General features: G+C 35.5%; 1 protein-coding gene across 1 annotated transcript in view; it reads right to left on the minus strand.

The window, feature by feature from the left end:
- Nucleotides 1–5,847: 5,847 nt before the first annotated feature.
- LOC145279985 (phenylalanine--tRNA ligase alpha subunit-like) overlaps nucleotides 5,848–22,581 on the minus strand; it is a 50,836-nt gene continuing 34,102 nt past the window's right edge. Inside the window, exons 12-14 of the mRNA XM_080131582.1 lie at nucleotides 14,833–14,910; nucleotides 10,600–10,714; nucleotides 5,848–6,242 (exon numbers count right to left, since the gene is read on the minus strand). Coding sequence (XP_079987708.1) covers nucleotides 6,125–6,242; nucleotides 10,600–10,714; nucleotides 14,833–14,910 — 311 coding nt within the window. The 3' untranslated portion in view covers nucleotides 5,848–6,124. The remainder of the gene's footprint in view (nucleotides 6,243–10,599; nucleotides 10,715–14,832; nucleotides 14,911–22,581) is intronic.

The following is a 22,581-nucleotide window of genomic DNA, read 5'->3' on the forward strand; positions in this document are numbered from 1 at the left end:
CCGTAATTGGAAGAAGATGGTCCAAAATAGTACAAAGGCAGAAATTCATGGAATAATTCACAAAAATGTGTACAACGGAAAAAAGGAAAAAATTCCAATAATATTTAATAAAAGGAAAATAAGATATGCTTTTCATTCTATATTTCTGTGGAAATATACTTTATTCACTTCTATTTCCTTTTTATAGATCCCAATCCTTATTTAAGAAGTTCAATGTAATTACAGAGTATATAATAAATGAATAACAAAAATGGCGTAATGTAAGCAAACTATAAAGCATTTGCAGCTTCTCTTCCAATTTTTGGATTTTTTAATCATGTCTAAACGCATTTTATTTTCTTTTGGTGGATTGATTGTTGGTATTTCTTCCGATGAGTTAAGGGCAACATAGATTCACTGATTGATGTATAGGAACATGCCTTTTTAATGTAACATGCATTTAAGCAAACCACACACACATCCATGCATACACCTTTTAACCAACGCATCAGTTGTCGCCCTGTCATAACCTCCGCTTTGCACTCTCCATTTCCTCTTCCGTTTTTTTCTCTCTTCTTTCTCTTCTCACTCGTGACATGGAGCTGACAACACGTGTTTGCCTTCAATTCAAACCTCAAATATGAGTGGCACGCAAATTACGTCCACGCCTCGACAGGGCGTTTATCTTTTCTCAAGATAGGTATGAAATTCATATAAACAAACTCTTACACACACAATGAACTTCCAACATATGCTTCGATGAACTCTCGTATACATTCACGCACACATACATGCAACGAAAGTTTATCTATATGCATGCTAGTTTATAAACACACAAACACTCTATAACATTCGTAACCTTTCTGTGTAAATAAATATTCCTTGTACATAAGTAAATATATGATCCTGTTTCAGCGTGTTTCATTTCGATGTCTTAAATGTACTCATGACACGTGCCATTATTGTTGATTGTTTTCTTCATTACGCTGTCCTAGTAACGACAACCTCCAACTACCCAGCTTATCGAACACGCAACCTATTCCCGTAACCGGTTCATATACACAGCCTACAAGGAAGGGATCCAGCTATACAACCGGTATATAAACTGCATGCCATGTCCCCCACAGATATAATAATTAAGTGAATTATTTTGTGCTACAAAAGAGATAAGATCAAGAATTATAAATGTCAACTGAATTAAAGGAATAAATTGTAAGATGGTCAACATCATGAAATTTGGGATATAGATTTTTGTCATTTATTCATTAGATATATATATATATATATATATATAAGATGTATATTTGGTAAAAAAAAAAAAAGAAATGTGCCTAAATCCAAACGTAGATTCCATGAGCAAAGCTTCTTTCTTAGAACTGCACGCCAGTGGAACTCTCTGCCGTTTGCCTGTTTCCCACCTGACTACAACTTGGACGTCTACAAGTCCAACATAAACGAACTCCTGACAAACCGCCCCCTTAAGTAAGACACTCTATCAAAACCCCCAATACTAATGATTACTACAATACTATCTCATTGATTACTGTACACGCAATAACCCTAAGTGGCCTTCGGGCCTTGATAAGTGGTGACCTCCATGTAAAAAAAAAAAAAAGGATAAAAAGTGCTCAATATGTTAATAGAGCTAAAAGTTTTTTTATTATTTCAACCTCAAGTGTATTAACTTAATTCATTACAAGTTGTTTCAATAGATGAGATAAAGATTTTCCGTCCATATCATCACATGATTAAAGTTAAAATAAAATAAAAAGGAAAGATATTGTTTTACATATGGATATTAAAAGCCAGTAGAGTGGAAGTAAGAGATAGAGGGGAGGAGGGAAAAAGGGAAAAGGAAGAGGGGGAAAAACACTAGAGAAAAAAAGAAAAAATATATATAAATTAAGTTAAAATTTTAACTTTATATATAAAACTTGTAATGATTTAAATTAATACACTTGAGGTTGAAATAATAATTTATATATATATATATATATATATATATATATATATATATATATATATATTATATATATATATATATATATATAAAAGCAGCTTTATTAGTGACATGCAAAATAGAAAAAGTTGTTCACACTAAACTGTTGTCCCAGGAAACAGTTTTCTAACATTTTTGTTAGGAACATCATTCACGGAAAATGAGGACTGAAATGGCCAAAAGAAAAAAGAAAAACACCAAGAAAGATGCAGAAACTTGGCCTTTTGTAGGATCAAAGTATAATGTCCGTTCTAATATCGCCCCCTCCCTTTTTTTTCAGAAAGATGGATTTTTCTCCTCTGCATTAAAGCCTGAACGTTCATGGGGAGGTAATCCAGTGTGCCCCTTTTGAGGCGAGCTGGATTCTCTCACTATTAAAAACTGAACTTATGTCTAACTTTGCATTTATGGGGGAAACAAATAATTAAGATCCACTGTGCACTCAGTCACAAAATAACTGCATGAATATGTAACATTTTTTATTTTATTTTCACAAACATAAAAAAAAAAAAAGTACACAGAAAATGTATCATCATTTTTGATTTGTAAAGAAACGAATACTTTTGTCACCTGAAATGTTATCATTAAAGTTTGTTGGTTTTTTGTTTTATTTTGATAAAATTTGAAAATTGTCCCGATATGCAGATCAAAAGAATTAAACGATATTCAAAGAGAAATACGTTTGAAATTGCATAAAACAATATTTGTTTTTTAAACTTTGACGGTAAAAGACTCCTTAATTCAGTTCGATTTTTAGATGGTTGAATAATTTATTTTTTGTCCAAATTGAGGTATTTAAAAAAAAAAAAATTTATTTTTTCTGAACAAAGTCACTTTTTCATTTTGTTGTTTCAACATTCATAATGAAAAAAGAAATGAATAAAAATCATAATCTGGTTTTACTTATCATTAGGGCTATGACAACAGCATATCATTTTCATTGTTTTGACTCTCGAGTATATATCTGACACAGACAAAAATCAACCGAAGACCACATCACTCTACATAAAAACATAGAAGATATCAATGGATATATAACTGATAATCAAAACGAGGAAAAGAATATGCTGTTGTCATAGCCCTACTTATCATACAAGTTTCTGGAATAAATTGACCTTGAAACCATTGTAAAAGGATTCTGTTATGAATTTCTTTTGTAGTTAATTAAAGACTAGTTTATATATATATATATATATATATATATATATATATATATATATATATATATATATATATATGATGGACTCTCCGTTGATTACGGCGTATGAGGTTCCGACGAATTTTGTGTTTAAATCTAGAGTGACATTTAAGACTCTCCAATGAAATGGAACAAAAACCACAGACTGAGCAAGAGTGTTGGGAAAGAGTGTGCGTTGCTCTGACACCCTTTGAAGCTCTATTTCTTTCTCTTATTTCTCGCAGAAAACTTCCTGATTTCAGTGTAAATTACACTCCTCTAAGCCTTATGGTTTGAGGCAGCATTCTCAAAATCAGTGTGAGCGATATTTGCAGCTGCAAGATTACTTTTCGGCTTATCCTTAAAAACACTTTATTGACAATTGTTTGTTCAGATTTAAGAATTTTTTTTTTTTTTTTATGAGATATAAAGTATCAAATATTTTTGAGGAGGTTTCATCAACCGATAATATTCGAGCAAGGTTGAGAAATTCAAATGTATCCGACAGTCATGTCATTGATAGAAACTTATTTTTCACTCAAATTCCTATATATTAGTTTCGGAAGTTTTTCAACCTTTACAACTACAGAAAAAAAAAATTTTAATCCAAAGTCCTTCGCTGAAACACTCCTTTGTTTCAAGTCAATTAATCTTTCTGCAATTACTGTATTATTTTGCTTCCAAGAATTTGTGTTAGTAATGTGTGTGTGTGTGTATATATATATATATATATATAGAGAGAGAGAGAGAGAGAGAGAAAGACACACACACACACACATGTAATGTATGTCTGATAGCTGACCTGGAGGAATATGGTTGTCACATGGTTGGATCGGCTTAAAAAAATAGATGAGTTGAATTGAGGATGTCAACAGATGATGATCTGAAAGAGATTTCCTCTCAAAGTGGGGGGAGGAGGGGGGGCCTCAGACGTGGGACGTGTAAGAACTAGCCACCTAAGTAAAGATCGTTGATCACTCCTCTGCTAGAAGTCATGTCTGGGAGTGAATAAACTATATAAAAATACACAGCGTCTCGGTATCTCTGTTGAAACGTCTTTAGTTACACAGAGTCCTTCTCCCCAAGAATCGCTGAAAATCTTCCAGAGGCTGACCAGCAGAAACCAGGTATGTCTTCGAATAAATGTGTTTATGTTATATGTCGACCCACAGACACTAAAAGAGTTAATTACACACTAAGAAAATGTTAAGAACACATACCGAGACGATCACAGAACGTAAATTAGAGTACAGATAGTGGAGAACCACCATAGACATTTAGTGATACGTACACACATTCAGACAAACCCTTCGTCACATATATATGTAGTATGATCATTCAGTGTGTATACACACTCAAACCTCTCAACGTAACACTAATACAGTAATTGCAGAAAGATTAATTGACTTGAAGCAAAGGAGTGTTCCAACAAAGGACTTTGGATTAAAAAATTTTTTTCTATAGTTTTAAAGGTTAAAAAACTTCCGAGAGTAATATATCTATCTTAAATTTAAAAAAAAGATTAATTTTGAAATGAAAACCTATTTCTGTCATAAGATGTACATCGTGTCACTATTCATGATGTATCCTTATGTCAAGACATGTTAATAATATATTTAAAGAAGACGTTAGCTGGAAGTTAGAGCAAACATGGCTTTATATTTCGTTTAAGTGATAACAATATTGAAGATTGATTATTATTTCATCATAATTAAAATGATTTCCCAACCACCTGACATGAAAATAGAAGGTAAAAAGAAGAGTTTTCGTACAATTAATAATAAAGCTCTGTTCAGTCTTACAACTACCAGAATATTAACAACTGATGCTAATTATGAACAGCAAACTGAAATTACTGCAATTGTCAGACAAGTTAATTATGCTTAGCAAAGGCTCCGCAAGCACAATTTGAAATTGAGAAGGTGAGAAATTGAGGTATATTATTTTCTGATTTTTGGCTTTGTATGGGTTTTATAATAGAGTGGTAAATATTTTAGTTTTGTAAACATCTGTTTGTACCATATACATATGTTCATTTTTTATTCCTGAAAAAAAAAAAAAAAATCATCATGCTAGTTGCCTGATGATTTCCTTAGGGAATCAAACAAACGTTTATGTGTAGCTTATTTGCCATAAATATATTTTCATTTTATGACTAAGTAAGCTCCAACCCAAACCGCAACGAGAAGTCCGCATGACTACAAATTCACTTCACTTTTTTAATTTTAAATACTTGTTTGTCTAGCCACAACAAAGAGGTAAGACAGAATGTAAGCTGAATAAATATATTTTTCAAATGTCGCATCGAAGCTTCCATCTAACTTTAGTCGTATTCCAGAGAAATTGTAACGATATACATAGAGTCAACAGCACAAATAAAATAACCTTTTTCGAACGTTGAACAGAAAAAAAACAAATTTTAATCCTAAAGAGCTCACGTGATTCAACTTGTTCAAATCACACAGACACGATCATGTAAGTAATAATCACAGAGTCTGAAAGTATTATGGTTTATTATAAACATTTAAGGGTGTAAAATACTTAAATAATATCTTATTTTGTTGAGGGAAGTTTGTTTTAATTTCATATAAATGGCTTACAGGATTTTCAATCTGTCGATATACAAGTTAAGAATGATAGCATTGTTTATTAAAAGCTGTCTAATTCTGTGTATTATTAGCAATAACAAAGGTTAACTATGCATAGAATATACTTTTATTGGACAGACCAACATTAGTGCAGTAAAACTGAGAGTCCAACATTAGTTTTGGAATAAAGTTTGCCAGACATTCAGTAAATGTACCTGCATAATGCGTAATACAGCTTATCGTAATAATAATAATATTAATAATAAAAGTAATTAATAATAATAATAGTAACAATATTAATAATAAAAGAGTCTGTTTTGTTAGGAAAAAAATTAGGCTTGTTTTTAAAAAGCAATTACAGTATATAATTAGTATGAATGCTTATGAAAGTTGCTCAATCCCAACTCTGCAAATTGGATTATTGTAGACCATGTTTAACTTGACTTTTGGTCCAATCAAATCACGAATATTGTTGATGCCGTAAAGGATCATCGTGGGTCTGAAATAACAAAGACAATAGTTTTAGTAAAAGATCAAAATAGCACAATTTTTTTTTTTTTTAAAGTTATTAATAATGCCGCTTTTTGGTGCACAGTGTGGGAAGAAATAACAGATGTTCTTTTTTTGTTTTTTTTTTAAATCATAAAATATAAGATTTTATTGAAAACTAGCGGGGGTACCCGGCGTTGCCCGAGTGTTTGTTTCCGGGACGGGGGGGGGGGGGGAGTTTTAAAAAATGTTATGGTAGGTAAGTAGGAAGGATCAAACCTGGAGTCATGAGTAAAAGTAGGAAAATAAAGTGTGAAAAAAAAAAAAAAAAAAAAACATCTGCAACGTTAACAGTTCGGCCACCAAGAAAAGTCCATTCCAGTTGTTTAGGAAAAAAAAAAAACAAAAAAAAAACGACTACGGTAGGTCGGCGCGAACGTGAAAATATAATGTGAATTGTCCAGCACGCTAACCACAGAGCACTGCAGCTTAGTTTAGTGATTTTAAATAACTTCACATGAAAGAACTACGAAGCCAAACCGGTGTTCTCTTCTCAACTGTTCCTTGTGAATGATCCCCAAACGGTGTTAAGTGGTGGCAGGGGGAGGAGGAATTTATTAGAGAGAAAATATTTTACCACTTCCATTGATCTTAACCGATTTTGGCCGTGACTTCTCAGCAGAAAAAGTATAGAAATCTAAGATTATCGAGGAATTTGAGAAATAATAAGCCTATAACACACCTCAGATATTGTTCTGCCGTTTTTGCATATTATATTTGCATGAAATATCTTGATTTTTAATCCTATTAAGGTCAAAATCAGACGCGAAAAAATGAGTTCATTTTATTTATATAGAGATGAGATCATTTTTTTTTTGTCAATTTATTTCAAAAGATTTTCCATTTTATTAAATCAAGTGTGGCATATGATATCTTTCATGTGATGTCCATTTTCGGTGATGCAAATTTTCAAAAACATCTGTTATTTTTGCCCAACCTTGTGTTAATCTTGTCTTAGTGTAGTAAACATCCAGGCTAGGTTCAGTCGGCTTCCTCCACTGATCCCTCCTTAATCACATGCATATCTGGCTGAGACAAGATGATCATAACAATATTAATTTTTAGCAAGAAGGTATCACCATATGTGAGAGAATGGTCTGCAGAAGTGTGACACAATGAGGTATTTTATTGGTGCAATATTATGTTAATTATGAAAAAACTGATTAAAACAAATTCACATCCATAGCCTTGAGCCCCTGGGGTGGGGGCATAGGCCATCCACAACTTGGTAGATGCTTTTGTAGCGAGGAGTTATTTTTTCAGGGTGAGGGTGCTGGCCTCATACCCAAACTTCTCAGAAAGTACATACAGTGCCTAGCCTTCCCAAATCGCTTAACTTTGGTGATCTGGCAAGAACCGGTGTGTCAACATGATTGGCCATACACTTAAAGCAAATTAACGTAAACAGACTTTTCAGGGTGACAAAAATTGCAAAGAATAAAATCTAATTCCAAAATAAGATATTCAAGGCATTAAAATCTTTGATTTGAACCTCATTTAGTTTCTTTGATTGCCCTGTAAACCATTCATCTGTGAGCCAACAATATTGTTAAACTACACGGCCACTTCAAAAAGTTAATGAAGGAGAAATAGTTTGCACTGAATCATTTTATTTGTGTTCAACACAGCAAAGGACATTTGTGCAAAATTTAAAAAAATAAAAGGTAAAGAAAAATCTAGATGATGTACATACCCAGGGTTTGATTAGCCATTAAGCAAAATAAGCATGTGCTTAGGGTACAAAAGGGGGGGGGGGTACAACAGAAATTTTCGAAGCCAAATTTTCAATGGTCCTTCAGTGTTTAATGAAATAATTTGAGCTGGTCAGTTTTGTTCCATTTCAATGGATAAAATTTTGTGTGGTTTATTATGTAATATGCAGCCAATGTGTCATCTAAGATTAGTTCTGACGATTTGGGGAAAGACTTTGCAGTTAAAAAAAAAATTTAAAAAAAAAAAAAAATCAAGAGAAAATTTTTGAAGGTAAGTAAAAGTTGTTTTCTTTTTTAATGCTAGTTTTGATTTATTTCGATGAATGATATATCTTGCGTGGTTTATTGTGTTTGTATTTTGAATGACACAGAACACCAAAGTCTTGCGTGCTTATGTACCCATGAGTGAAAGAAAATATTGTACATCAAAAATCACCTAAATTAATAAAGTAGTTTCATTTTTACATAAAATCAAATTTTGTTGCTAAATGTGCGATAATATAACACCATTTTGAAAACAGGCTGAAGGAGCACGACAAGTAACTCCAAATCTCTGATTCAATCTTGCAAGCTTTTAGAAAGCCATTCTTAATATGGAGAAGGAGTGGGGTGGCCACTGGAAGAACTCAAATTCACTTAAAAATTATTTTCTTTATGAAAATAAAACTACTTGATCAATTTACATTTTGGTGTAAAATATTGTCTTCCCGTGACGTCTATATACATAATACAAATTTTTCTTTACTTTTGTTTCTCCATATGAGGGGTGGGGAGATACTGGTCAATCAACCAGCACATAAGACTAATATAAGAATAGGCAAATTTATTTAAAATAAAAATTATTTTCATAAATCTTTAGATTTTTATAATTTCCTCATTTTCCCTGCAAAATCTTTGCTCATTTTCATTTACATACACGTATCGAGATTATATAATTTTTTTTTTTTTTTTTTTTACATTTTCACACCAGACACAGCACAGTGCCACTTTGCAGGGATACTATGTAGGAAGTTGAGCAGCAAGATGTCCATTCACATTACACTTGAACTTCTGCATGTCAGTACAATTGGGGAAGCAGGAACACAGAAGGGAATTCCAAAGTCTAGCAGTTCTGAGGAAGAAACTATTAGAGTAGAAGGCTTTCTTATATCTGGGGATCTCTACTGTATAGGGGTGGAATTTTGCTGCTTATCAGGTTTGTCGGGGGTATTTATGTCGAGGAGGTAGAAGGGCTTGTAATTCATTGGATCATCCACCATTAAAATACTTGTAAAACAGGCAGAAGGATGCAACATTTCGTCGATGGGACAGAGGTTGAAGCCTAGATGACAGTTCAGAATCTATCAGGTTGGCGATTTTCTTTTGAACCCTGTCTAGAAGCGAAAGACTAGTAGCAGATACACCAGCCCAAATATGACAACAATATTCCATACATGCGCGAATGGTTGTCTTGTAGAGGTATAGGATACTTTCAGGCATAAGTAAATTTTTAGCCCAATAGAGAAGCCCATCTTCCTCACAGCAACCTTGGCAATGCCCTCAATGTATCTGTTCCAACTCATGTTCCCTGTGAACGTTAAGCTTAGGAGTTTGAATGAATTACTTTCAAGTAACGTATCTTTAGCCATGACTATTGTTTGGTAAGGTTTCATGCAATTATTAAAGGAAACAAGCTTAGTCTTGGCAGCAGTGAACATTACCATCCACTTTTACCCCCATTCTCCTATAGAATGGAGGTCTTCCTCTAGGACTTCCACCATTGCCTTGATATGTGTTCATTCGTTTTCCCCTCATGCCTGTTATAGAGCATGGTGTCATCAGCAAATATGCCTATCTCAGAGACAATTTTTGCAGGGAGATCATTTATGAATATTAGGAAAGATAAAGTTCCAAGGATCAACTCCCAAGGTACACCCACGTTTATATCATATTGTTTAGATGTACAACCATCGAGGACAACTTGGATTCTTCTCTTATTTAAGAAAGATTTAATTATGTTAAGTATTCACCCAGTAATACCATAGAATCTGATTTTCATGAAAAGACCACCGTGTCATACCCTGTCAAAAGCCCTCCCCTGACTTATCAAGTGCATGGTATATATGTTCATCAGACGAAGCAGGTCCGATTGATTTTGTTTTATATAATAGAAAAAAAGTGGTAGTAGGCAGACAGGCAATCTCTAACCTGTACCGCGAAGGAGGAAAAGAACATGAATAAAAAATGTGACGTCTTTGCCGTTGTGTCCATCGCCAAAATGGAAGTGGCAAAGGTTTAAATTAAGGCTAGTCAATAGAAAAGAGGGGTGACTTTCAAAAATATCAGCAAAAAAAGTGACCCCTCCTTATAGAAAAGTAGCCAGTTGAGGGTGAAGGAATTAATGTTTTTAGCCAATTTTCGATCTTTGTTGTCCGAAGGGTTGAGCTTCAAAACAATACCAATCTCATGAAAATCCGTCGCCTCTGTCGAAAGTTTTAGGCAGACATACAAACATACATACATTTAAACAGACAGGTGAGATTTATATATATAGATTATATAATCAAGATCAAAATTACGCCCGTTGTTATCACAATGTGTCCGTCGTTTACTTACCTTTCTAGTGAAAGTCCCCATGCAATTACATTCACACCTTCAGGTAAGCCCATCGGAAGCAACATTTCTGGGCGGAAAACTCCAGAATTGCCAATTTCAACCCATTTTTTCAATCCTAAAAAAGAAAAGAAAAAAAAAATGTATCAATTTATAATTAAAACAAAGATCAAATATCTATAGATTAAAAGTTTATAGTTAAATCAAAGCTCAAATTTATAAACTTTGATGAAAGGGATCAAATCAGTTGGGGGGAGGGGGGGAGTAAAAAGGCTGACTGTGCTGTTATACATCTCTTTTTAAAACTCTGCTGAGAATTAAATAACTTGTTGAAGCTCGTCTTCATAGTGAATAGAATATTGGAATAACATTAAGAACATAATATCACGCACCTATTTCATTCTCTATTTTTTTTTTACATTATATCTTTCTTTACATAAAATATGGTATTTGTGTATATCTATATATATCTATATACCTAGAAAGTTGATTCATTTTTTTTTCTCGCTGACATTGATATTAAAAGTCTACTTTTTCTATTGAAAAATCATTAAAACGAATTTCTTAATATACTCAGTCATGGATATGCGACCTTCTACATAAAGGTTAACTAATTTGCATATTCTTTTTGGAAAACGAGCATACATTAATTATTAATTTTTTATTGGTTTTGTTTCACTAAGTTTAATTCTATTTATGCATAGTTTCTATATTGTGCATAGAATTTAGGATGAAAACGTTCGAGCACACTGACATAAGTAACCGTGTCTCTGTGTATGAAATTTCTCTACCAAACTCCTCTTTGATTATTCAGTCTACAGACTGGAAACTTGATATAAAGAGTATTTGGACCTCAGTAACATTTTCACTTTGTTTTTTATCTTGTAAAAACAGCTGCTACGGGGTCAAGATTGAAAACAAAACTGTTGACCTTGGCAGAAGTAAATTGACTAACTCCTGATCATGCATACATATACATTTTTAGCTTGAAGTTGCTTACTTTTTAGCCATCTTTAGCCATCCGGTAATAGCTCAGATAGTAGTGATGACAGTCAAAGGGCAAAATAATGACGAATGCTGAGTGTTTTGGTTTCGATTCCAGCTGATGGCGCTGAAGTCATTTTTAAACTTTTGAAATCAGTGGGTACAATATAATAATCAATAGAGAATAAACTCTTTAATAATAAATATGAAATCTGCAGGAATTAAAATATATTTAAGCATATCTTACGCCCGGGCAACACCGAACAGCCTGCTATTATTTAAATATTTCTATGAATAGGCGTCACTTCTTAATTAGTATCACTCAATAAGTCCCGGGCCTGACTAATAAAATATCAACTTGTGGACAAAATTTAATTTAATTTATCAACATAGTGTATTCTTTCAGAGCAATACACCAATTCCAACAATTTTTTAAAAGTTTGGTGCTTTTTTTTGCAGAGGAATTTGTCTTTGGCTTCAAAATACCTCACTTTATGATATCACAAGGGAGGGAGCAGAAGGAATTTAAAATGCAATTCATGTACAGAGTGGAACAATAAAATTGTCGCCCTAGAAAAGACGACAGGATTCCATTTCCATTTGATGAAAACCAGATTTCTTTTTTTTTGTTGCAGACCATCTTCTAGTTGGCCAGTTGTGTACAAATTCCAAGAGCAATAGCAGCCTTCTACCTTGTCTGAAAGCAACACAATATTCAACGAGCGAGATCGGAGATGTGCCGCTGTACAACACATACTCTCTACTGATCCAAGTTATGACCACAGGACCATTGCCAGCGCCTTCAAAATGCAAATCCAGACAGTTCAATGCTTGAGGGTGTGCCCAGGATGATGAAAGCAAAGTTTCCAGCCATGGTTATGGTCTTTGGTGAGGTTTCGAGTGAGGACCACATCATGCCACCTCACATCTTCGAAGTCGGCTTGAAAGTCAACACCAAAGTGTACCTGGATGTGATGAAGAGTGTGGTGATCTTCAGGTGCAATCAGGTGGCCGCTGGTAGACCCTGGGTGTGGCAGCAGGACTCAGTGTCAGTCCACAAGTGATTGAGGCTGATCAAGTACAAAAAATAGCTGAGAACAAAGCTATCAGCATTCCCTAATCAGTGTGCCTCTGGCAAACAGCAATAAAGTAAACACTCAGAGGAAAGAGGGGTTATGTCTGAGAAAGTGCATCTCTTAGAAGTGAACTGCACCATGTACTATTCCAACAAATGGCTTAATGGTTCAAATCAGCGCTTGAGTAGTCAGAAAGGAAAGGGGAAATATGTACATAGCAAAAGAATGTTGAGCCACATTTGGGCCGGCGCATCTGCTGCTTGTCTCTCACTCCTGGACAGGGTTCAAAAGAGAGTCGCCAACCTGATAGGTCCTGAACCATCATCTAAGCTTCTACCTCTGTCTCATCAATGAAATGTTGCATCCCTCTACCTGTTCTACAAGTATTTTAATGGTGGATGCTCCGACGAACTACAAGCCCTCATACCCGCTTAATATAATTTACCCCGACAAGCAGCAAAATTCCACCCCTACACAGTAGAGATCCCCAGATGTCAGAAAACTCTAATAGTTTCTTCCCCAGAACTGCTAGACTTTAGAATTCCCTTCCAAATTCCTGCTTCCCCAAATGTACTGACATGCGGAAATTCAAATGTAATGTGAACAGACATCTTGCTGCTCAACTCCCTACATAGTATCCCTGCAACTTATGTCCCTGATAGTAGCCCCGTACATCAAAGTGACACTGTGCCTTGTTTGAGGTGAAAATGGATTTAAAAAGAAAAAAAAGGTTTTAAACTGCAATAAAAACAAAAGTACTTTTTGTCTACATAAAGACAGTTGTCTTATATTCAGTTACCTGAATTGATTTTTTCAACAAAATTTAAAAAATAAAGCTGTAGTGTTGTTTTCTTAAGGGCAACAATTATATTGTTCCACCCTATAGTGTAATTGACTTACGATATGATGCATCTTCTTGATACTTTTTCTTTTTTTTTTTTTTTTGCAATTTCTTTTATTTTTTTGGAATTTCTTTTTCTTTTTTTGTTGCAATTTCTTTTTCTTTTTTGTTGCAATTTCTTTTTCTTTTTTGTTGCAATTTCTTTTTTTTTTTTTGCAATTTCTTTTTTTTTTTTTGCAATTTCTTTTTTTTTTTTTTGCAATTTCTTTTTTTTTTTTTTGCAATTTCTTTTTTTTTTTTTGCAATTTCTTTTTTTTTTTTTTTGCAATTTCTTTTTTTTTTTTTGCAATTTCTTTTTTTTTTTTTGCAATTTCTTTTTTTTTTTTTGCAATTTCTTTTTTTTTTTTGCAATTTCTTTTTTTTTTGCAATTTCTTTTTTTTTTTTGCAATTTCTTTCTTTTTTTTGCAATTTCTTTTTTTTTTTTGTTGCAATTTCTTTTTTTTTTTTTGCAATTACAAACGCTCTAATAATGCTATAAAATATTTGCAAATATTTGCATTATTCAGAATGTTGGTTTCATCTTGAGTTTAATTTGCACGTTTTGGCCGATGTAAGCTCCGACCTTCTTCAGATATATCTGGTTGAATTTATTTTAAAAATTCAAAAACAAAATATTTGTTGTTCATGATTCTTCTTTTAAGATAATCGATGAACAAAAATTCCTTGTAGATCCCAAGATACAGAGGCAAAAAAGCTAGCATGCTGATATTTGCATTTTGTGTAGATCTGGACAGCTTTCCCTGCTGTTGTCCACTCAGCTCACTGCCAATTGGACTTCAGAGGTAAAATGATAAATCCATGTTTCATCAATTGTCACATATTGATGCAAAAATTAGTTGTTTCTTTTTTTGTTTTTTTTGTTTGTAAGTGGTGACTCATTTGTTACAAAAAAGAAAAAGAAAAGATGCAAACTATACCGTTGGATGGAAGCAGATTTTCACCTCAAGAATAATGATCTGTATTCGAAAGGGAAGTAACTCCTTTATGGTCTTACTTCAGATAATGTGCATTTTTGGAAAGCAGAGTTATGTCCCTTGCATTTGTCCAGTTAACATTGCGATCATTTAGCGACTACAATAAATTACGTCCTCAGTACTCTTGCTCAGTTTAATTATAAAATAATTATATTTGTTGATATACGCAGAAGCACTTTCATTCAATTTTATTCTGTATATTCGTGCTTTATTACTCCTATTTTCAAACACTCCGAATATATTTTTTAACTGATTTTGGGAAAAAAAAAAAAAAAAAAAAAAAAAACGAAATACACTTACCTTCATGGTAGCTGAAAATCTCCATGCTTGGCTCTGTGTACGGATTATAGGCAGGTTTAAAGCGAATTTTCTGGATGCCTGACAAATAAGTTCAAAAAGTTTTAATTAATGTAATGTTTTTAGTAATACATAAATAGGTCTAGAAGAATTGAACTTTTTTTTTGTTTACTTGCCTCCCCATGAGGACAGAGTTAGACACAAGGTCGGTTTTAAATGTGGGGGGAAGCATACTCCCCAAAAAGGGGCACTCTGGTCAGTAACAAAAATAAAAAATGCATCAGTCATGAAGGATTTCTCCTCCATTAACCGATACAGAAAAAGTGTGGTGCAGCATCTGAAGAACAGATACTACACTTTGATCCTGGCTCCAAAGCCAAGAATAACAAAAAAAAAAAAAGCAAGCCTTTTTTCTATTTATTTGACATTATTGGACATTATTTTTACTAATTTTAACAGTGTCAGTCTCATTTTTATCCAGAATAAACCCCCCATTAAAAATAAAAAAATCTGGATGATATGCATACCTGTAATGAAACAAACACATCATATTACAAAAATCATGTAAATTGATCAAGTAGTTTTATTGTTAAATAAAAAAATAAAACTTTATAAATAACCAAGGAGGGATTGGCTCACATCACCATTTTGAAAACAATCTGAAGAAACAAATGGAGATAACTCAATAATAATTCAAACTTGTAAAATTTTTGTTATAATGTCTAGGAATTCCCATTAATCACTTAAAAATGATTTTTTTGATAAAATAATTTTATTTTGATAAAGTTACATTATTTTTTGGAATAGGCTATTTTTCCTTTTGTCACAGGTACTTACATCACTCCAGACAAGGTATGAAGCCACTTGATGTAAGGAGCTAAAAAGAATGAAAGATGATTAACGCAAAGAAAATAGATGCCTATTGACCCTAATTTTGAAAAAAAAAAAAAAAAAAAAAAAAAAATCAAGATTTTAGGTAGGAGGCAAACAGTCAGCAGAAAGAGTTCCAGAAGCCTGCAGTTCTTGAAAAAATAGCTACTGGAACAGGAAAATTTATGAAAAGATTCCAGAATAGCAAATTGATGAGGACCACTAGATCAATGAGTTTAACAAGCTGAAACAAAAGAAGTAGGTAATGAATCAGATATTTTCTTTTCTGGTGCATCATTCACCCAGGGAGGCTTTCTCTGCAAAGGAACTTTCTAGAAAATATTAAATTCACAAACCGTTAATGAGTTCAAGTGAGGAGAGATGCATTTGATGATGTTAGTTTCTTACAAGGACGTTTCACTGTGCTCTTACATACAACACCTGATATTTTTAAATGGTCACCCATCTGGTAATGGCCAGGTTCAAAGTTGCTTAACTTTGGTTATTGAATGAGAATGATATACCAACATGATTATGCTATACTGTGTTTTAAATTTGTCCTTATATAAATAGGACATATATAATTCAAGTTAGTTGGTTGTTTTTGTTTTACGGCATATCAACCCTTTCCAAGTTATTTAATGCCGAATCCAGTTATTTTGAAGAAAAATTTTTTTAAAAGAATATATTTTTTTGCAAGTCAGTTTCTATTTAACCCATAGTTGGGACCCTAACAGGTACTACTACTCCAGGTTAGAGCGGACCTGGAAACAATGGCAATTAAAGGGTGGCTCCACACTCCCCAAAGCCCGCAAGCTAGGGCTTCACCATTGGATATAGTTTAAGGTCATATCCAGGACTAATTCGAATTAGAGAATTGGAAGGAAGGTGACAAATAAATACATATGTGAATTAAATTGTTGCCGATATCTATGGTTTCTTTGGTTTTCACAACAGAGGGTGGTAGTGGGAATAAGCTCCCTCTCTCTAAAAAAAAAAGTACCCTCATAGCATACGTCTCAAATAGACTAACAACCTAGTCCAGCTCCTCGCCTTCTTGTGTGGTTTAGCTGCTAAGCCTGACGAAGCTGTTTATACTAACTAGAAGAAAGGGCGAAGGTGCATTAAAACCAGTCACTTTAGGTAGGTGTGTTATGTAATGAATGGCTGGAACCATCATACATAACTGAAAAGAAAAAACTTTAATAAAAGATTTAAAAGAGTGGGCATCGAATAATCGATTGTCTACCTGTTGAAAAGAGGAAGGGCTTACGTCATAAACAGAGAAATCGGACAACGATTTTTTTGTTTACAAAACAAATAAACGTGACATTCCTCGTAAGCTCTGGAATTACAGATATTGGCATGAGTGGGTAATTCACGTGTCGCTCGTTGAAGACAAAATCGAATGTTCTTCTGAGGTCAAAACGTGACTTAAGAACACATGTATCAACCGATTGACAGGACGCGTGGATAGAGAAAACAAAGCGACAAAATGCCAATAAAAACGGTGAATCAGCAGAGGAGATAGATAGAGCAGAGAGAGAGAGAAACACGGCATGTGTTGCTGAAGACCGTATTGTCGAAGCGTCATTTTTCCCTCCTCAGAGCACTGTGAGAAAACTGCTAACTGGGAACTTCAGAACCACCAAAAGAAAAAAGACGATTTGTTTTAAATTGTAACTATATTGTAAAATATAATTTTATACAAAAACAAACACAATTGTGACTTACGTCTTTTAATGCATATTTTTAAGTTACAGCTGATCGTTCTAAGTCGTCAATCGCTTTGTTTTCAGGTTCAACGTTGTTATGACATTCTTTCTTGTATAATTTTGAAAATAATTGTAAAAGATGGAACAGCAGTTTTTCACAGATTTCGCTCAGATCCTAGGGGCTGAACTACACAATGTAGGGAAGGCCATTTCGAACTCTCTGAGGGGGGAGGCGTTGTTATCAAAAATAAAACCATTAGACACTAGACGATCGCAGGAATACAGAAGATGGCTAAATGATATAGATAAATACACTAGAATAGTTAGCCAAACAGAGGAAGAAAAATGCCAATTAGCGTTAATTACGACGGCTGGCCAAATAGGACAGTTTGTTTCAGGACTACTAGCCAACAATGAGAGTGTGGCATGGGTAGACTTGAAGCGAGCTCTAGATAATTATTTTGGAGTCCAGGCAGATCCTACCAAGTTTGTTAGGGAGTTAGCAAATATTAAGCAGGGTAGAAGCGAAACTGTGCAGGACTACATGCAGAGGTTAGTGCACTTGGCTATAGGTTCGTATGGTAGTCTAGATACGAACAATGAAGTAATAAAAAGCCAAGTGATAGGTTTCTTCATCGAGGGGCTATATGACAGACAAGTCAAAATCGCTGTCATGAGGGAAGAACCATCGGACCTCAAGGTAGCCTATGAAAAGGCCCTAATCGAGGATCGGTGGCAAAACCGCATAAGAGGCAATGACCGAGAAGAAGAACCTATGGAAATAAATTATAGTGGGCGCCAGAGGAATATAGAAGCGATAAGGAAAAAAAGATTCCCAGAGCCAGATAGGGGGCAGAGGAATTATAGAGGATTTAATAGGGGACCCGGCTTCAAGGCAAGAGAAACAGAGCGCCCTTGGCCGGGGATTAAGTGTTACAATTGCGGCAGAAAAGGCCATATAGCCAGGAACTACACCTTCCCTAAGTCGGGAAACGAGCAGACCCCACTCGCAAGACGCCCAGCGAGAGGAAGAGGGGTGAACAGTCAAAGATCATAGGACATATGGGCGCCGCTAATTGCATCCCTATTAAGATAGAGAAAAATAAGTTTAGGGCTTTAGTAGATACTGGCGCCGAAATTTCTGTAATAAAAAGTACTGTATTAGAAAGTCTCAGAGAGAAGCCTGAGATAAAGAAAATAGAGATGAATTTAAGGACTGCAAACGGGTCACCTCTCATAGTGCAAGGAGTGGCGCGTTTACAAATTAAAGTAGGAAGCCAGTACATTCGACATGATTTTGTAGTGACGAAAAACCTTAAAAGGAACGTCATATTGGGCCGAGACTGGCTCAAGCAAAATAGTGTTAGAATGTACTTTGATTTAGGAGCAATCCGATTAGGCAGCGAGTACATAGCGCTGCAAGAGGAGGCTTATATTTCGAGTATAGTTAGATTAAGGCACAATGTCACCCTGAAACCGCAGCATTTACATGCGTGCACAGCTCGTGCCGAAATGAGAAATGGTCAGGGTTTAGATTACGAAGTAGTGCAGATAGATAAAGGCTTCCTAAGTGATCTAAGTGGTGTATCCGTAGCGAACACGGTAGTTAAAATTAAAGGTAGGAAAAGTTTTCCTTTGCTAATTATGAATAACACGAACCAGACAGTAAAATTAAAGAAAGGTTACAAGATAGGTAGATGTAGAAGAACAGAAGTAGTAATGGCAATATCAAAGCCAAATAAACAAAAGAAGTCGGGAAACAAAAGTAACCTCAACGGCATAAAAGTGCCGGAAGAAATGAGGAAAGTTTTAAATAAAGTCCTGCAACGAAATACTGATTTATTCGTCACAGAGGATAGATATTTAGGCCGGACTGACACAGTAGAGATGAGGATCGATACAGGAAAAAACGATCCCATAAAGAAAAACCCGTATAGAACACCTCTCAAACAACGAGAAGAAGTTAATGTAGCACTAGAGGAAATGCTACAGGCAGGGGTGATAGAAAGGTCAAACAGTCCGTGGAGTTTCCCGATAGTTTTGGTAAAAAAGAAAGACGGAACAAAGAGGTTCTGTGTAGATTTTAGGGCCCTGAATAAGATAACAAAGAAGTATGCCCGAGCGCTACCAGTAATTGATGATATACTGGCCTCGCTTGGGTCAGCAAAATATTTCTCAAAGTTGGACTTGAAATCAGGGTATTGGCAGGTAAAGTTGAACGAAAAAGATAAAGAGAAAACTGCGTTCACCTGTCATAGAGGACTGTTCCAATTTAATGTAATGCCATTCGGACTTGCTAACGCTCCGGGAGTGTTTCAGGAGCTAATGTCCGTAGTGTTACAGGGACAGGAAGAATTCACCGTGCCTTATTTGGATGATATTTTGATATTCTCCAAAACAAAGGAGGAACATGTTAGGCATATAGAAAAGGTGTTAGGTAGTTTACGTAGGCATAATTTAAGGTTAAAGGCGGCGAAGTGTGAGTTTTTCGGCAAGGAAGTGCAATATCTGGGATTCCGAGTAAGTGAGAAAGGTATCCAGCCGGAGGGGGACAAGGTTAAAGCAATTCAGGCAATTGCGACCCCAACCACTGTGAAGCAGGTTAGATCCTTTATAGGCATGACATCCTATTACAGGCGATTTATCAAGGATTTTTCTGTAATCGCCGAACCGTTAATTCGGTTAACTAGGAAGCATGCACGTTTCTGTTGGGACGATGCGTGTCAGTCTGCTTTTAATCGATTGAAATCGAAGCTTGCAGAGATGGTGATGCTGGCATACCCGGACACTAACAAAGGATACAGGTTATACACGGATGCCTCCGATTATGCGATCGGAGCAACCTTGTCTCAAATGGTCTACGACCCGGAGGAGGGTCGGGAGATAGAGAAACCCATTTATTTTCTATCTCATAAGTTGTCTGATACCCAGACTAGATGGTCAACAATAGAGAAAGAAGCATATGCGATTCACTATGCCTTAAACAAGTTGAATCACTACTTGCATAGTGCTACGTTCACCATCTACACGGATCACAGACCATTGGAGTACTTGCTGAAATCTCCGATACAGAATAGGAAGATACAGACGTGGGCATTAAGTATGGCTGGCTATGATTGCACCATACAGTACCTAAAAGGAAAAGATAACGTCTGTGCGGATCTCTTATCCCGTGCGGTAAATGCGAGTCGGGATGAAGACGATCCTCCAGTAGAAATAGATGATAGGAATTACACGGTGAGTGCGATAAACTCGAATCGTTTTGAACCAAGAGAGTTTGTATCGCATAAGGATGACGAAGGCTCACCGGTAGTAAGCGAGCGTCCTACACTATCAGGTTTGGATATGTGTAAAGAACAAGACGCCGATAGTCAGATCGTCGAATTAAAGAAACGGATGAGGAGCGGTAAAACGTCCAAGATGGAAGAAAAAAAGTACATCATAATGGACGATATCGTATATTATTTATCGCAACCCGACGACGATCCTTTAGTTAGATTATATATTCCGTCTCATTTGAGGATGAAGGTATTGAAACAATACCATGATGAGAATGGTCACATGGGTGTGGAGAAAACGTTCCACTCCATTAAACAGAAGTATTTCTGGCCTGGTTTGTTCAAGAAGGTAAACGAACACATAGGGAAGTGCGTCCCATGCCAGACCAGAAATTTGAGGAAGCAACAACCTCAAATGCAGGAGACCGACATGCCTTCTTTTCCTTTTGCTAAGATTGCATTGGATATTTCCGGACCCTATCCGAGGACTTTGTCAGGCAATCAATACATAGTCACGTTCATCGACATGTATAGTGGTTGGCCTGAGGCTTTCGCTGTACCTAATAAAAAGGCAGAAACAGTGGTGCATCTCTTAATTGAGGAAATATTTCCCAGATTTGGTGCACCATTGCAGTTACTTACGGATAACGGACCGGAGAACGTCAATGGGATCATGAAAAGGGCTTTAGAAGAGCTTAATGTTGATCACGTGACCACCTCATTTTACCACCCGCAAAGTAACGGGAAAATAGAAAGATTCCATAGGACGATGCATGACGTACTAGCAAAGAAAATAGGGGACAATGACCGTTCATGGGACATGTACTTAAACCAGATGCTGGCTGCTGTAAGGTTTCATGTCAGCGAAACAACAAAGTACTCCCCCTATTATTTGCTCTATAATAGAGACGTTGTCTTGCCGTTAGACAACATACTGAGGCCGCGTAGAATTTACTACGGGGAAGAGGATCATGAGATCGCTCTGCAGGACATGCATCGGACCTTTACATTAGTCAGGAACAATGTAAAGAGAGCTAGGAAGAAAATGATAGATAGGGCCAACGAGAAAACAAAAGCAGTCGATTTTCAAGTTGGCGACTTAGTTTATTATAAAAATAATAGAAAAAAGGGAAAGCTAGACGTAAGATGGTCTCCATATTACGTAATAATAGAAAAGACGGGGCCAGTCTCGTATAGAATTAGAAGTCAACTGACGGGGGCAGTAACAAAAGCCCATGGGGAACACCTTCGGAAAGCAGAACTGGAGGAATGGGATATCCCCAACAAGCAAGAGGGCTGTAGAAAAACAACCCTGTCAGCACCGGTAGAGGATAGTAGTTCAGATCAAGAATCCTCTAGTGGGGAGGAAGAAAATTATCCCCAACAGAGCAATCGCCATCAACGAGAATCCCCAAGTCAGGAAAACAGGGTCCCGTTGATGGAACGGAAAATAATCACGCGTAGCATGACGGCTGAAAGGGCTAAAGAAGTTGATGAAATATGGAAGGAAGATATATATAACTTAGTGCCCAGGTCGTGCAGAGTTGATTATGATAGTAGGGATCAGCCAACCGTAGCTAGGGCTAGCACGGGGGTTGGGAACTCAGGTTATAATCGAACTGCGGGTCGGGAGCGCGGAACAGGATGTTTGGATTGGTTAAGAAAATTACTCTGTTGATGTTAGGCAACATCCTTATCATAGGGAGTTCGGAGTTGCCACCAATATTTAGGATCCTGGCGTTCTGGTCGAAATTTTTGTACTATATGCTGCCCACATTTTAAACAAGTCATTAAAATGTAAGACTCGTATTTAGTTAATTAGTAATATTAATTAAAGAGCCGAGGTAGTGGAGAATATTGGACAAATCGACCACTTCGGTAAAATTGGT

Source organism: Euprymna scolopes, chromosome 7 (assembly GCF_053919585.1).
Source record: "Euprymna scolopes isolate OS-2025 chromosome 7, ASM5391958v1, whole genome shotgun sequence".
In the NCBI taxonomy this organism is placed as follows: Eukaryota; Metazoa; Mollusca; class Cephalopoda; order Sepiida; family Sepiolidae; genus Euprymna; species Euprymna scolopes.